Below are 17500 nucleotides of genomic sequence, written 5' to 3'. Positions count from 1 at the left end.
TGAACCTGCCCTATCCACCACCTATCCATCTGTATATGACTGTATGTGCACGCTCACATGCTCACTGTTGCCCCCCTCTACATGCTGCACAGGGGGTAGAGAGTGCAATGCTGTTTATGTGTGTGTGTGTGTGTGTGTGTGTGTAGTGATCTTTCTGGGCGTTGCATCATGTGTTTTTTTGGGCTGGGATGTGCTTGCGTGGTAACTTGGGCGTTTTGTGGAGCTGCTTCGTCTTCCTGAAGGGGCTGATTGCACGGAGCCCGCCGGGCTCACGCTTGCGCTTCATGTAGACGGCTTAGAAGCCACCGAGCAGGAAATGTAGGCTATGTATCTATGTACGTGTGTGTGTGTGTGTGTGTGTGTGTGTGTGTGTGGGTGTGTGGTGCATTTGTGCTAGTGCAATTCTGTGTAGGTGTGTAGCTTATATGTGTGTCTGCCAGTGTGTTTTCTGTGTGTGTGTGTTTTCTGTGTGTGTGTGCGTGCGTGCGTGTCTGCGTGCGTGCGTGTGTTTGCATGCGTGTGTGTATAAGCCTGTGTGTGTGTAATAGTTAGCTGTAGCCTGTGTGCTGGGGCTGCTGTGTCAGTAGAATATTGATAGGGGAGTGCAGGAATGGGGGAATTATGGCGCACACAGGCTGGAAGACGCATCTTAATTGCTGTTTAAGAGAAAGAGCAGGAGAGGAGGAATAAAAAGATGGATAAATAGATAAGTGGATGGACTTCCTCCCTCCTCCCCTGCAGTCTATTTAGGGAAGACAGATGAGCTCGAAAGAAAGTGCTGCGGAAGGAGAAAAAGTGTGTCTGTCTGTGTCTGTGTCTGTGTGTGTGTCTGTGAGTGTGTGTGTGTGTGTGTGTTACACTGATGGGAGGGTAACACCATAACAGCCAGAAGGGCCCAGACACAGGTCTTTTTATGTTTGATGTCATTGCCTGAGTCAAGTTAGTCCTCTCTGTGTGTCTGCATGTGTTTAAGTTACATCTTTGGTCTTTGTTGACAGTAGCATTGTCTCTTAATTGCGGGGTGTGACATGAATCAGTTTGTTTACTGGGTTTTTACTGTTAAGTGTGTGTGTGTATGTGTGTGAGAGAGTGTGTGTATATGTATTGGTTATGTCCTTGTTTTTGCGGCTGAGTGTGTGTGTGTGTGTGTGTGTGTGTGTGTGTGTGTGTGTGTGTGTGTGTGTGTATAGCATGGGTTCAAGGTGGATTGCATGTGCAGTCACGGCCCTTCTCCTGAGACGTGTGATCAGAGATCGTAGGACTGGGGTGTTGGGGTCAGTTGAGCAGCCGGTCAGCTGGAAAACTCCGGTAGCGCTACGTCAGCACAGTGACTCAACAGCCTCCAGGCTGGAACCTTCCAGAAAGGCCAGAGATCATCTCCCACAGCGTCCTCAGTGGAATAAGGTCCCTCCGTAGCATAGTGTCCACAATAGGCTCTGGAGGACCAGGCAATAGTCTCAGGAGGACCAGCCTAGTCATGTCTGAGTGTCCCAGACCTGGAGTGTGACCACTCGTGTGTGAATCATAATGACACTGGATGACTCTACACGCCTCTCACAGTTTAACTGCAGACTTGGGAAGAGATTCAGTCAGATACACATTTAGCAGATACTTTTATTCAAAGGAATGTACAGTGCAAATGTTTTTCATCCAAATGAAAGTTCAAAGATGCAGGCTATATATAGAAGGGAAAAGGTGTGATTTTGAACTTTGCTAGATGGTAGAAGTGGGATTTGAACCTTTAACCTTTGGGTCTGTTCTGAGTTTGGGATCATTTGGGGCCCTTACCTGTGTGCTGTTGGTGTCCTGCTAGCATGGATTGTCCCAGAGCTTTTTTCTGATTCAGCTGTTTGTTGTGTGCTACAGAATCGTGTAGAGATTAACGACGTGGAACCCGAGGTGTTCAAGGAGATGATGTGTTTCATCTACACGGGGAAGGCCCCAAACCTAGACAAGATGGCTGACGACCTGCTCGCGGCTGCTGACAAGGTAAGGAAAGCACAAATGTAAAAAAACAACACACTCAGACTATGTTCGGTTTCTAACACAGACTTGCTCAAATGTCCACTTCGTCACACACACACACAGGCACACACATCCAGCCTGCATGTTGTTGTGTCTGTGCGTGCTGTGCTGTGCTGTCTGCTGAAGTGTTTGTGTGGGAGAGCCTGCATATCTTATGGGGAGATGAGGACACAAGACCTCTCCTGCTTCCTCTTCATTTTTCTTTTTGAGCCGCTCTGTGGCACACGCACGCACGCACACACACACACACACACACACACACACACACACACACACACACACACACACACACACACACCAGTCCACTCACCAGGTCTGAGTCTTTGTGTGTGTGCATGCAGCTCAAGGATCTCTCATTTCAACTTTCTTGTGTTCATATTCACTTATGTTCCGTTGTGCGTGCGTGTGCGTGCGTGTGTGTGTGTACATGTGCATTCAGTTCCACTGAAATGGCCTCTCTGGCCTCACACAATTCTCCTGACAGTATCCAACAGTTCTCTTTGCCTAGGCTGTAGCTTACTTTGTCTTATGTAACCTTTCTGTCCTTCACTGTTTTTGTCTCTCTAGCCCTCTCTCTCTGTCACCACACACACACACACACACTAGAATGCTGTCTAGCACTTGACAGCAAGCAGATACTGTATGTGTTTGTGTGTGAGTAAGGCAGGGAGTATGACTTCATCTTTTTATGTTAAGCCCCATAGCTCTATACAGTCAGTGAACCTGACAGCTCAGCCTCTGTGTGTGTGTGTGTGTGTGTGTGTGTGTGTGTGTGTGTGTTTCAGGGAGGTGTGGCAGCTTGGCATGCCGAGCTCTGAAGGGATGTCAGATAAATCTGCTTTTCCTCCCACTCCAGCCTTTCTCAGCATCTCTGATCTTCCTCCCCTCTTCCCTCGCTTTCTTTACCTCCCTTCTTTGTCACACTTGCACTCTTTCAAACGGCTCTGACTTGTGCGCCCTCTTTTCTTTTCCTTTCTTCTCTTCTCTCCCCGTCTTCCCCACTCGTTTATCTCCCTTTCTTTCTCTCCCCATGCTAACTGCTCTCTCTCTCTCTCTCTCTCTCTCTCTCAGTATGCTCTAGAGCGTCTGAAGGTGATGTGTGAGGATGCTCTGTGTACGAGCCTGTCGGTAGAGAACGCCGCTGAGATCCTCATACTGGCCGACCTGCACAGCGCCGACCAGCTCAAGACGCAGGCCGTCGACTTCATCAACTAGTGAGTGATAGCTCCACCGCACCAACCGGCTTCTCCGCTGTCTCCATCCGGTCCCGCCTTGTTGGGGTCTATGCTTGACTTATTTCCTGTTTGGATGGTGTTTTATGACTTTAGGTTGAAGTGGGGAGACTTGCTTGCAATTTGCTGACCTGGTCCAACAACCTGTGGACTGGCCTGACTGTTTAGCACACCAATACTGGACCCTGCTGCTCTGCCTCTTGGCACACCACACCCCTAACACCCACTTAGCTCATGGTCTCTATACTTCACATTTTGTTTTATTTGACGACAAGTCCGAAAAGAATAACTCATTCCTGGTCAGCACTACTAATAAAACATCCATATACACGCATGGCAGATGAACAAAGATAACATAACGTAAGGAGACTGCTGGTGTCCTTTATTCACCAGGGCTTTTGAGGAGCAGCTCCCTGCTGTGTGTCCTCCTGCTCTGGCAGTCTGTCTCTTCTCCACATTTCTCTCTGTGTAAACTGTCCCTCTCTGTGTCCATTCTGAGTGCTGCACTAGCGTGACAGCTATAACATCCGCATTGCCAGAGCAGCAATACAAAGGATCAGGAACACAAGGAGCCAGGCATCTAAATGTCTATGTGTACACTTGAACTTACATCAAATAAGCATAGACGGAATAACAACAAAGACAGTACAGTATACAAAACAATACAGTATAACAAGACGATGTGTTTTAGCCCCTCTACCTCCATCTGTCGCGCTCAGTAAAGACGTTAGACGTTTGAGCTGCAGTGGTGGTCAGTAGAAAGGCGGGCCGCTCGGGCAGGCATAGCCGCCGCAGGGGTGCTGCTGCTGCTGCCGGGTCAGTGGTGGGGTGCTGTGGTGGGACGTGTGGCCGCCTCTGTCCGCACCTCCACGCGTCACAACAAACCACAACAGCAGTCTACACCAATCAACATAGCACCAGACACCAGCAAAGCTGACGCAGGGCACGCACACACGCACACGCGCGCACACACACACTCACACACACAGATTTACACACAGATGTCAAAACAAACATTTACACAAACAGACATATACAGGCACATATGCATGCATACGCACACACTCGGCCTCATACAGATTGAGTCCTTTGGCTACACTCACTGTGACTTGGTTGCATGCTTACTCACACAAAGATAAACTCACTGTTTCTCTCTCTCTCTCTCTCTCTGTCACACACACTGACACACACACACACACACACACACACACACACACAAAGTAAATAGCCTCTGTTTGACCCCGGTTGGACAGTCTGCGTCCCCAGTGCTGAGAGCGATGGCGCCTCGCTCAGACTGCTTCAGACATTTATTCGCACATTTATGCATTTAGACCAGGCCCCCGTATCCACGGCGACCTGCAAGGCCACCGCAGCTCTCGTTGCCCGAGGGCTCCGGAGCGGAGCGGAACGGAACGGCGAACAGAAAAGATGAGATGGCTCGCTTTCAAAAGCAGACCGAGAAAAAGAGAAAATACCCAGCCTGCACTTGTTAGAATGCAGCGCTGCTTGTATTTTAAGGTTGATGTTGGAGCGAGTGGGTGAGGAGAAAGGCTAGCTCAAAGAAGCATCATTTGGCCTCCTTTTATATCAGACTCCCTCAGTTGCTTAACATAATTTAGAACTTCATGAGCAAAGTGATACTTAATATTAGCTGCATGCTTTCAGTTCAGCCTGTACCAGATTTTAGCAGCATCAGCTTATGTAGCACTATGAGAAGTAGCTACGGTTACTTGGCTGGCACTTTTATACAAAGCAACTTGGATTATAATAACAATAAACAATAGCACTCACATTTTAAGAGCATTGGTTATAATTATAAATATACAGGGCTATTTTTAGTTTTGTAATTAATTTGTTATTAAGATTATTATTAAGACACCATTCACTAATATAAGTGGGTCCCATCATTTAGTTTCTCGTGGTGTGAACGTAGTAAAGGATGAATTATTGATCAACATCAGCCTTACCAGTTTATGATGGTGAATGCGTGTCTGGAATGTTCCCTGTCAATTGATGCTATTTCTTGCTAATGTAATATTAGATTTTTCAGCCTGTTCTAATTTATACTAAATCTCCTGTGACTGTATACTGTTCAGCACCCACTCACAACTGTCTGATATCTGCAAGCTCCAAAAAGCCTGCACATTCACTCTAACCATAGCACTTTGAGATCTACTGTATGATGAAAAGTGCATTATAAATAAAATGTATTATTATTATTAACCTCTTCTGATATGTACTAGCTCACAACAGCCTGTTGCGATACCTGCTTGCTGGTGGGAGGTCAATAGTGATTGTGGCATGAGGGGTAAGGTACTTGCTAGAAAGTGTCTTATGAGGGAGGAGGGATGGATGACCATTAGTGGAAGTGTGTGTTAGATGCATGGTCACAAGACAGGTGTGGATGGAGGTCACCCAGCAGGAGACAGGCATATGTGCACACACACACACACACACACACACACACACAAACACACTTATTTACGCAAGCAGTAAATGTCGTTAAAGGCCATGTGTTGGTGTTCGTGATAGTGCACGGGAGAGCCTGGGGGTGCAGCAGGTAGGGGAGGTCTGGGGGACCCCTGCTGCCGTCATGCAGTCCTCCTCAGGAGTGTGTGGGTGTGTTTCAAGGGGGTGTTCTATGTCCCTCCATACTTGCACTCTCAATGACCTTGTCAACATGATACACACACACACACACACACACAGTCTTTCATGTCTTTATTCACATGCCCTCCGGAGTTTTAGGGATGTCATTGTGTTTTAAGCTTTCTAACATCTTCTGTCTTTCTCTTCCTTCTCACTCTCTCCCTTCACCTTCTTCCTCTAATCTATTTGTCTTCCTTTCCATTTCCCTCTCTTTCTCTCCCTCTCTCTCTCTCTCTCTCTCTCTCTCTCTCTCTCTCTCTCTCTCTCTCTCTCTCCCTCTCTCTCTCTCTCTCCCCCCCCCCCCCCCCTCTCTCTCTCTCCCCCCCTCTCTCTAACACAGCCATGCATCGGACGTGATGGAGACCTCGGGTTGGAAGTCCATGGTGGCGTCCCATCCTCACCTGGTGGCCGAGGCCTACCGTTCCCTGGCTTCTGCCCAGTGCCCCTTCCTGGGCCCGCCCCGCAAGCGCCTCAAGCAGTCCTAGCTCCGCTGCCCCCACCCCTCCCTCGTCCTCCCCTGACGACCTCTACCCACCCACACCCCTCCTGTCCTTTACAGCCCCTCTCCTCGTCCTGCGAGCCCAGAGTTACCTGCTGATTTAAAGGGCGAGAGTGGACGATGCCCTGTTGAAGATGCCACCAAAACTCGAGACCTAAAAGTTTAAATCCCCACCTGGTAGAAGAACTTTCCTCCGTGTTGTCGGAAGGGAGTCCTGGAGGACGTCCAAGAGGCTTTTGCAGGAACTGATGGGAGAGGAGAGTAGGGGAGGGGCCACTGCTGGAGTTGCCAAACTGGACGTCTCCCCCAGTCTCCGGCCGCCCTCATCCCAACCCCACCTGCACTGTGCTGGTATGGTGTGAGAGAGGGGGGCAGAAGGGTTTGGGGTGTCCCCATGTCCAGTCTCCGGTCCAGATACACTGAGCTCGACCTCAGCCCGGGTGATGTTGCCTCCATCCCACCCCCCCCCCCCCACCCCCCACGAAAGATTGGAGAGGCCAAGTGCTCATGGCTGGGCCCTGTAGGGAAAGACAGAGAGCAAAGTGATGGCATGGGGCTCGTCAGTGGACATGGTGGCAGAGCTGCGCTCCTCTGCTGAGTTTTTAATTCCCTCTGTCTTCAGCCCTGCCTTTTAAACAACAAAACGGTCTTCCGCTAGATAAATTGGTACATGCGGAATGAGACAATTGAATGAATGAATGAATGAATGAATGAATGAGTGACACAAAAGGACACTTTCTTGAGTGGCGTGAGGGAATGGACTGAACCAAACACAAAGGCAAAGCCAATACCCCAGCCCTGTGTTCCACTGCTCATTCTGTGAAGGACCTTGACAATTCCCTTATCCTCAGACTCTTAATGGAAGTCGTGCTGAAAAGCAGATGAGCAGTGAGTTTCTAAGGAAAGCAGAGAAGAACGTTCCTGCTCCACAAGTCCTCCATGCTCTGTCACCTGTGTCCCCAAAACTGACTAAAGCAGCCAATCACATTCCCCACCTTTGAGAGGCCCGCCTTCAACCCGGTGACCCTTATTTCTGATTGGACAGTTTCATTGAGGAACCTGGAAGTTGACTGTTTGAGAACTTGACTCTCTCCCACTATTGGACCCCTTCACCCCCACATCTCAGTCAAGCAGCAGAGTGTAAAGAGACTGGAAATGAAGGACAATACATGAAATTCAACACAAAAAGATGTACATGGGAGATTTTTCCCCCTTCTGTTGTTTTTTCTCCTTTTTTGTGATTTCATTTGAGATTTAATTTCTTCTTCCCATAGCACTTGTGTATTTAAAAAAAAAAACAACAAAAAAAAAAACAATAAAAAACAACAGCTTTCTGTATTTCAAAAAGAACCCAAAGTGTCTTTTGCCTTGTGGTTGTATTCACCGTTTTCATGATCCTAGTCACCCTGTACTCTTAACAAAGAGATGGTTCGACTGGGGGTCTGACTTCTGAAGTCTCTCTCTCTCTCGTTTTATTTTTCTCTCTCTGCGTTCTATCCTTCCTGAAAGTGAATGGGAGGCAGTGATATGTTTATTTTCTCTGTGAGAGCAAAGCGTGTGCATGGCTGCCCTCGTTCTGAAGGGAACACAATAGAAGGCTTGATAGAGATCCAGACAGATGCTTACCCCCCTGTGGGTCCTGACGCAGGAACTGCCAACATTACGACAGTTTCTTAACTTTCCTCAGGGAGTAGTCACACAGCAGGTGAAACACAGACCCACACACACTCACACAAGCAGATAGGTATCACTTGTAAGAATGGGTGTCGGTGTGGTTGTGGGGTGTTGCTTTCTTTGATAAGGTCAGAAAGAATATCCCAGAATTAAAACCTTTGCACTCATATTAAGTCTAAAGGAAGGGTTCTCAGGGCATATAAAAAAAAAAAATTCTTGGGTTCCGGTTTCCGACCGACCCTGTCAATTTATGTGCGACCCAAATTTATTTTATGAGCTTGGGGAAGAAATAACAATAAATAGTCTAGGCTACATTAAATAAATCCACAAATAAAAGGCGAACTATAATTACATTAATTACTTCTTGCGTTATGTATAGGGATGAGCGTTCTCTCTTTTACAAAGTAGCCTATGCACAGCTGTTCACGAAGACGATTGTTTTAGTCACTTACCAAGGCACTCGCAATTTTGTCCAAACACCGCAACTTTTTCGCAAGTTTGACCAATCATCGTAGTTTCACTGTGAAATTTCACTTGAGCCAGATGGCACACTTACTTCTGCACATGGCACCAAAGACTGCCTAACGTGTTCGTTCCTCTGCAGTTTTGATGACAATAAATAGAAGGCTAACGTTAATAATCTGCTTACTTTCATCTCTCAACCTGGTGTTGCTAACCAACCTACCTAGGCTATGAAAGTAAGTAAGCCTACTTGGTTTACTGACATTTGAGTAGGCTATGCAACCCATTGGCAAACGTTTACCTGGATATGTCCTTTTAGCGTCATGTTTGCTAGCTTAGTTTGACTAGTGCTACCAAAATCATAGAAATTAATACAATTTCAAGACATTTACCTCTTCTATGATCCAAGAATGATTTCATTCGAGTTGTTTTTTTAACATTTATTTTAACTAATGACATAGAAGACATTCCCAATTGCATCCACATATCGTAATGCACTATGTAAAAAGTGATTTACACTCGTAGCCGAACACAGTGAGATGCAAGCCTTCCAATCCACTCAGACATAAATAGGCTACTCTCACGTCTTTAAAGGGGCAGGCAGTCAATTAGACGTACACCACCAATGTAATGACATTAAACATAAGTGTTTAAATCAATATGAAATTACTAGATACTTACTTGCTATTAGTAATTATGCAGGCCACAGACTATGAATTATTAAAAAGATATGAACTTAATATGAATTACAAAATATATGAATGTATTGAAACATATAAGATGATGCCATCTCTTTAGGTGACTGTCTTTTTTGGACAGTTCTACGAAAGGTTATAGCCTACTGCTTTGTGAATTACCTCAGTCAAAGCATTTTCACAAATAAAGTAGGCCTACGCCTACTTTGATTTTTTGTAATCCTTACTGTTTACCTTTGATTATCCTTTTTTAATAAGCATCAAGATGATCAGTGTGATTTTGGTCTTACTAACCTTAATTGCCCCACATTTAAAAAAAAAAATATATATATTTTTGCAATTTTCACTTCCCGCAATTTCTCCACGAGAAACAGCTAAAAACACCGCAACTTCCATCCAGGCATTTTAGGTCGCAACAGTCTCAAAAAACCTCGCGAAATCCTGGATTTTCTACCTATCCCATAGACAGGTGCTTCTATCCAGAGTGCAACAGTACACCTTATTCCACACGCAAACATGTGGGGTGCTAGCTTTGCCCATATTGTCTCCGAACTTCTGATTAAGCAGTACATCCGTTGTGACACATTGAGATAGCAGAGCTCTATCGAGATGACTGGCATCATATGTTATGGGTCATTCTAAAGTTAGGAATGTTTATTTAGGATTTTGGTGACTTAAAGACATTTCTGTTATACACCTTTCCTATCTGAAGTTAGGAAAACACTGACTTTGGAGCGGCTGTTCTGTAATAACTTTCTAAAGTAGTTACCATAGTTACCAAACAGATAAGGATTTGCGAGTTTCTCCATACACGGGTTTCCTGTTTACCAACAAAACTAGATGTGCGCGCAGCTGTGGGGCAGAAGACGTTTGGTGGCCATCCACAACGTTATAAACTTAACCTAAATAGTCGGCTGCTGTAAGCTACAATCGTGTTTTTTGTATACCCCTGTTGTCTCAATGATAGTAATATCTCATTTCAGACTATATTTCAGAGTTTGCCATTCATTTGCATTATTAATATAACATTGTATTTTGACATTTTTTTTGGCTAAGACATGCATTCCGTTAGGGATATTGAACATTTTCTCTAACCATCGTGATTTCGAATTGCAGTTTTCAGCACAAAAACTAATTTTATTCTTTGACAGCACTGCTCTATGCTGTTCTATGGTGCTTTCTGCCTCTTAGTTGCGCACGCATGTTTTCGTGACGTTGCATAGAAATCCATGTATACGATACAGTGGCCACTGCCGCATATCGTATACCCACCCGTAGGGGTGAATAGCCTTGAGTAGCAAAGTACAATATTGCAATCTGACCTCCTGATGGCATTTGTCGTTTTCCTTCCTAGTTAGCCTCTCTATCCTCTTCTGCCGTGTTATCCCAATGAAGCTAACTAGACCTAGCTAGCCGACCGGAAGTTTAAAGACAACGTGGAATTTAAAAAAATGGGCGGGGCTGAATAAGATGAATACATTCTCATCAATATGCCACGTGCCCTGTGAATAGAACACTCTCATCTTCCACCTTGCTCACACTTAGGAACACAAGACATATAAGAATGCCTCCCATGTAATGACATTGCACATTTCTAAACATAAAACTTACTACAAATGGGTTGCCAGTTTTACCATTACAAAAATTAACTCCCAACTACTGGTATTTTTGTTGCAAACTTATGCTTTATGCCAAATCTCATGTGACTATACCATTTAGCACAAACTAACAACAGTCTGATATCTGCCAGCTCAATACACCCTAACTAAGCCATATAAGTTATGCTTTGATGGTAATTTTGATACCATAGATTTAATAGAGACCCAGTCAGACCAATAGTATGAAAAATCAGGAACAGAGTTTATTTACAATGATGCGCATCAAGGGAGAGACAGCATGACTTCACCTAAAGATCCATCAGCTGCTCTAACTAGACAAGGAAATAGTTGGGGTTTAAGTATCCTTCCAGGCTGACGGGAGATTGCGTTGATCATCCCATCTCACGTGGACTACACAGAATCAGACAGATTAGTGGCAACCTGGCAATCCGGAGCAGATAGCTACTGACGCAGCCATGCAGAACAGTAAAACACTGCAAAGTCATAATATTCCCGCTTATCTCTAAATACAGTCACACACAGATATACAGAGGGACAGGACAGATATCATACAGTCTTTACCTAGAATCATACTTTTAGTATCAAAGTGACCCACTAATGAGAAATGTAGAACATTAAACCACATATTGGGATATTGGACATAATGCAGAACATTAAACCATATATTGGAATATTGGACATAATGTTCTATTCCACTTTCTCTCAGTTTACAGTAATATTAAATTATTTGATAACTGAAATGTACAACCAAAGTCTTTTATCTCTTATCGGGCATCTGTTTCGGGGTAGAACTGTGTGTGCAATGCTTCATGAATCACAACACACCAAGCTGCGAGATCACAACACATGATTGGTACTATGTATTCACAACGTACCACATGATTGGCCGATGTATTCACAACGTACCACCTGATTGGCCGATGTATTCACATGTCAACTTTTGGTGGCGGAAGGGGGGGAATATGTGTAGACGACTGCCATGTTTGCGTTACGAACTCACCCCATACATTCCTATGGGAGATTCATTGAGTGCTGTGGCTCCTCATTAAAAAGTCTCTCTCTGATACAACCCTTTGTGCTTTAGAGGTCCAGGTTAGGTAGAGGTACCACACGACTGTAACTGATCATAATTAAATACTACTTATGAGTATTTAAAATGGACATCTCCTTTTTGGATTTATAGATTATCTAAACCTCTTGAACCATGAATATTAAATAGATGATGTGATTGAAGTTCTTCAGTGAGGAAAAGACTTCAAGAAAATATCCCTGTGTTGTGATGTCCAGTTAGGCACTATTAGATCCATTAGATGAAAGTGAAAATTGCATCACACCAGAAAACAGGTCCCCCAAACCAAGCATCAGGGAAATATTAACTGGTGAGGGAGGCCGCCACAGCCCAGCTTAATTACCCAGGAAAAATCTACAAGGTTCAGTGGTGTAGGAAGCCACAATCTTAAGAATAATCCATAAAACTCTATTGGAGGGTGACAAAAAGAAGTAATTCTTTTAGAAGATACACATATATATCCAATATGTATCGAGTTTTCTTAAGGTGTGGAAAAGGATTTCAAAAACAGAGCTTTATGGCCAGTCCTCAAATCACTACATGAGGCCCAAATCTAACACTGCCAATGACTCAAGAAACACCTTCCATGTTGTGAAATATGGTATCATGCTGGAGGAATATTTCTTGTCTGCAGGGACTTGAAAACGTCTTAGTATTGAAGGCAGAATGGATAGAAATAAAAACTACACAATAAAACCTATTACTGCCTGTTGTAAAACTAACATCTGGGAGAGGGATTAGTAAGTCGCGTTCAAGCTCTAGACTCTGAAAAATGCCTTGAGACAATTGTTTTAGCGCTATGTACATAAAATTGTATTGAAGGGAATTGATTACCTACCAGAAGGACCAATGTGCAAGGCTTAAGCAACACAGTAACAGCTCAAAAACAGTCATGTACTGTATATTCTAGAACGGTTACACTGTTAAACTATGAGAATGTTTATTACCACATAGGACTGCCATCCCAACAATATACTTTATACACTCTATGAAACCGTTTGGGAAAAAATGTGTAAGTAGTATTCCATCACCAGAAAATAGTGACGAATCAGAGGGGCTGATAATAATATAAATTAATATAATTATATACATTAAAGATATCTGAATTAATATAAGTTGCATTGCCAGTTAAGTATGTTACAATGGTAGTGAAAGTGAAGCTGATTGGATGTTAAGGTTAATGAAGGTATTTTGTTCGATTGGATCAGACTCTTTGTTGTGTGTGAGAATTTGTCTACATATTGGATTCAGTCGACCATGACCATGGAAGAGTATTCTCTCTTCTTGGTTTTCAAACGAAACTCGCCCTCAGTCTTGTCCATAATCGAGCTTTTCTTCATCCTTCTTGATTTTTTTTTTCCTCAGCTGAATTTCCGACGAGCACTTTGCTCCAAGACAGAGGAAACGAGTAAAGTGCTTAAATCCCAGACACGGGTGGCTTGTTAAAGCTTGTTTTTCATTCTCTGTGTGAGGTCCTCGATGTGCATATGTCTAAGAAACTGTGCGTGTGTGAGTGAGGAGGACTGTAAATCATTATTTGAAAGAGACAAACCGTTTGTGTAGTAAAGAGAGACATAAGATTGTGTGTGCGAGGTATAGAGACTGTTTGTTGGAAGGGTCTCTGATGAAGCCTTGTCCTTGAGTTTGGGACACTGCCTCTTTCTTTTTTTTTTCATTATTGACGGGAAATTCCAGTCAGACTTTATTAGGGGGCAGCTGTCTTCATTCAAGGCTCTTCGGCTCATTTGCCTCAAAGAGAAGGTTTGGTCGCTTTATAACGTCTGTGTTAGCCAATAGCCCACTGCAGTAATGCACGCCCGTGGAGACCGGCCAAGAGAGAGCGCAGTGCACTAGTCTATTGATGGAAGCAAGTTCCCGTGGAGTTCAACGGCCATTTTCGTGTCAATGCACACAACACGGAGAGGGACTGCGCATGGAGCCAAGATGGATCCAGTTCACACGACATACATTGCCAAGGTCTTTCTCCATAGGGAATGAGTGTTTTTTTGTCTCACTGTAAACCTTTCGGATGGGGCAAGAGGTCAATAAGAACCACTTGAGGAGCGCCGCTGTAGTGGCACATAGCTCCCTGTCACATATGGCCAAGGCTGTGCAATCTCATTCTTTGAGTTAGATTGCTCCTAGAAGACTAACTTTAATAGGGATTCTTGTCACAACCCTACTTAGAAGTCACAAACATCGGCAAAAGATTTGAGATGGTAAATGTTTGTAAAATCACGAAAATATGAATTTGCAAATGATGCAACTTGAAGAGTTTATTATACAAAATTGAAGCAGAAAAATAGAGAAACTAAGGCTCATGCACAAGTCCACTGACAAAAGCTGGCTGTGAGCAGATCAAAACAAGGCTTTGAAAAGCAGACTGATTCTGAGAATGTCAAAAGCAGCAGTGATGACATAGCTTGCATAGAGTGGCGAGGCATAGCATAGCACAGTAAAGGTGTCAAGTTGCTTAGCAGCCACAAAACAAGGAACTATGCCCATTTTATAGGACGGGGCCCCAATCAGCATCCGTAGGAGGAGTGACCAATTAAGAAAAAGGGTTTATTCAAATTTGCAAACACAGGCAAACGTTTGTAAACAGTGTTTTGTTTTCCACCAACATTTGCGAACACTCACAAACGGTTCAGGAGGTAGTTCACCGCAAACATGCTAGGAGTTGGACCGAGGGTTGCTTACACAAAATTGTTTAAGTGATCTGTTTAGAGTGTCTTCACGTGGACATTCATGTGGACGAACAGCTGGCCAGGGAGACTGCAGGAAGAAAAACGGAATCTTTTTTTGTTGTCTTTCTTTCTCTGCTGTCCAGACCCACTCTGCCAGATGTGTAAAGAGGGGGAAAATCTGGGTTAAAATTGTCTTTCTGGATAATTGGAGATGGGTATGGACTCACAAAAACAAACAATCATGGCCTCTGCCTGCTCTTAGCAGCATCTTAGCAGCTTGTGTGGGGGGGGGGGGGGGGGGAGCATCCCACCGATGGCTAGAATGGACAGCTGCCTTAAGACTGTATATGGGGGTGAGGACATGCCAAAGGGATGGTTTGAGTGGCTGTGCAAATAGTGCAGTTTTGATGTTTAGTCAGAGACAGGAGAGTTGCTTCTTATGCTTTGCTATTTTCATCCCTTTTCCCCACTGACAGAGTGGTGTGTGTGTGTGTGTGTGTGTATGGTATGAGTGTGAGCTGAGAAGAGTATTTGCATATTTGATGAGGTAATGACTTTGCTGTGCCTCTGCGTTTTGGGACTTTGTGTTTGTGTACGAGTGTTTTCATGTTTGTGCTGGGGTTCACTTTTGTTGTGCTGCCATGTTTTGATGCCTTGCGTGTCTGTGTGTGAGAGTGTGGTATTATTTTGTGTGTGTGTATGTGTTTGTGTGTGGTGGGGGTGAGGCATATGTTGTCATGCTTGTCCTAGAATTCCATTTATTGTGCAGTTCCATTTTTCCTGCCAGCGTGTGTCTGTTCATGTGTGGGGCTTTGTGAAAGCATTTTTTTGTCGACAGCATCAACAGGAAATGGGATGAATTAAAACCAGGATGGATGGATGGAAAGTTGGTGTCGAGGGATCCATGCTGTTGTCATGTCGCTGTTGCCTTTCTCTCGCTCTCCCTCTTTCTCTCTCTCTCTCTCTCTCATCACTCATTCCCTTGTTATGGACGTGCGAAACGTGTGAGGTCAGTGCTGTAAAGCAGGTGACAAGCTCTGAGTCCATGCCAGCCCCCAGTGAGAGAGGGAAGGAAAAGAGGAGGAGAGGAGAAGACATAGAGGGAGAGAGACAGTGATTGATGCCTGCTGCTCTCACCTGGCCCATGGGATGCAGAAGTGAATGCTCTGTGTGTGTGTGTGTGTGTGTGTGTGTGTGTGTGTTTAGCTGTTTCTCACAAACACACACACAGCTAAGAGTTGAATTTCCTGTTTATCACTCTCAGATGGACAGGTACACACTCATCCTATCCATTGCTGCAGGACACTCTCACAAGCCTGTGTGTGCGCACACACCACACACACACACCTGTCTGCTTACTTTATCTTAGTCACACATTCTGTGTCTGTCCATCTCATTTTATCTTGCGCACACACACACACACACACACAGAGACACGCACACACTCTTACATGCACACACACACAGAGAACCCACACACGCACTCTCAAATGCACTCCCCTGTTTGCCACAGTCACCTCACCCCCTAGTGCTGATAATGAATCATGTGAACTAGGGCCACTGGAGAGAGTTAGATGGAGAGAGGGAGAGGGGGATTACAGGTGGAATGAGAAAGAGAGAAAGAATGATGGAGGACTAGAAGATTCCATGGAAATGACTTAGCTGTGCGTGCGAAATAACCTTGCACACTGATTATCAGGCCATCACGAGTGACGGTTGTATTTTAAAAATGTAAAACATTTACAAACACCCTGTTTGTGGATGGTATTATAGCAAGCAGAGAAAATCTGCCCCCTCCCACACACATGCAACCCTAGCCATAAAAACACACACACACACACACACACACACACGCAAAATAACACCACCTGCTCTACAATACAAAGTGTACTCCAAAACACTTTGCCTTGTCTTTCCTTAGACAGTCTTTCCCTCCCTCTTTCAGTCATACACACACACACACACTCACTCACACACTCACACACTCACAGGCGCGCTCACACCGTGCTATGAGCAGTTAATTGCTTTGTGAGCGGAGGCATTGGAGTGATATTGCATGGCTGTGGGTGTTTTCCTGCCTTGTATATTAAGATAACCCCGCCGATGGAATGGAATTGTATTTCCCTGGCGAGTCCAAAGACTGAGGTGCCTGTAAACTGATAGTGGATGAGATTTTGCTTTAATGAAGCAAGACCTACAGTATTGTGCACCAAGCAGCACAGCAGAGGTGGGAACGGAAGCAGTGGAGGAGTGGGAAGAAGAGAAGAGGAGCCGAGGGTGAGAGGAGGGAGAGGAGAGAGGGATGAGGGGATGTAGGTGGAGGGAGGGGGAAAGGTGGACAAGGTGGAGACATGAATAGTGATCTTCAAAACATGCCTCTATGGTGTTGCTGTCCATGAGGTATTTTCATTTGTGTTGGTATGCATCTGTGTGCTTGTGGATGATTGGCGCTGGTCTTTCCTTAGACCACAAGCTCCCCCACAGCCATTTATGGAGCTCCATGCCCCCAATAAGACTTCCTTCATCACCTCTTAAGTGCACAATTTCAAAAGTAGATGTCAAGATAAAGGGAAAATGAAAGCATTCAATTTAATTTAATGAAGCCATTATTATCACACATGGATGCTTATGTACCAAACATCTGGAAAATGAATGAATAAAAGAGAAAAAGAGGGAGAGAGTTGTGGAGGAAGAGATGAGAGGAGAGGAGAGAGTTGTGGAGGAAGAGATGAGAGGAGAGGAGAGAGTTTGGAGGTGTGTGGAGAACACACACGGAAGGAGTAGGAGGGTGGAGAGGGATGAGATGAGGGTGTAGGAGTGTGGAATACATGAGGGTGTAGGAGTGTGGAATACATGAGGGTGTAGGAGGGTGGAGAGGGATGAGATGAG

The 17500-nt window shown here is 44.7% G+C and overlaps 1 protein-coding gene across 1 annotated transcript in view; it reads left to right on the top strand.

Annotated features, from left to right (window-relative positions):
• The window catches only part of LOC121704565 (speckle type BTB/POZ protein), a 31386-nt gene extending 23640 nt beyond the window's left edge, over window positions 1–7746 (top strand). Inside the window, exons 7-9 of the mRNA XM_042084892.1 lie at window positions 1867–1989; window positions 3097–3239; window positions 6247–7746. Coding sequence (XP_041940826.1) covers window positions 1867–1989; window positions 3097–3239; window positions 6247–6391 — 411 coding nt within the window. The 3' untranslated portion in view covers window positions 6392–7746. The remainder of the gene's footprint in view (window positions 1–1866; window positions 1990–3096; window positions 3240–6246) is intronic.
• Window positions 7747–17500: the final 9754 nt, after the last annotated feature.

Source organism: Alosa sapidissima, chromosome 3 (assembly GCF_018492685.1).
Source record: "Alosa sapidissima isolate fAloSap1 chromosome 3, fAloSap1.pri, whole genome shotgun sequence".
In the NCBI taxonomy this organism is placed as follows: Eukaryota; Metazoa; Chordata; class Actinopteri; order Clupeiformes; family Clupeidae; genus Alosa; species Alosa sapidissima.
This window is presented reverse-complemented; position numbering and strand designations above follow the sequence as displayed.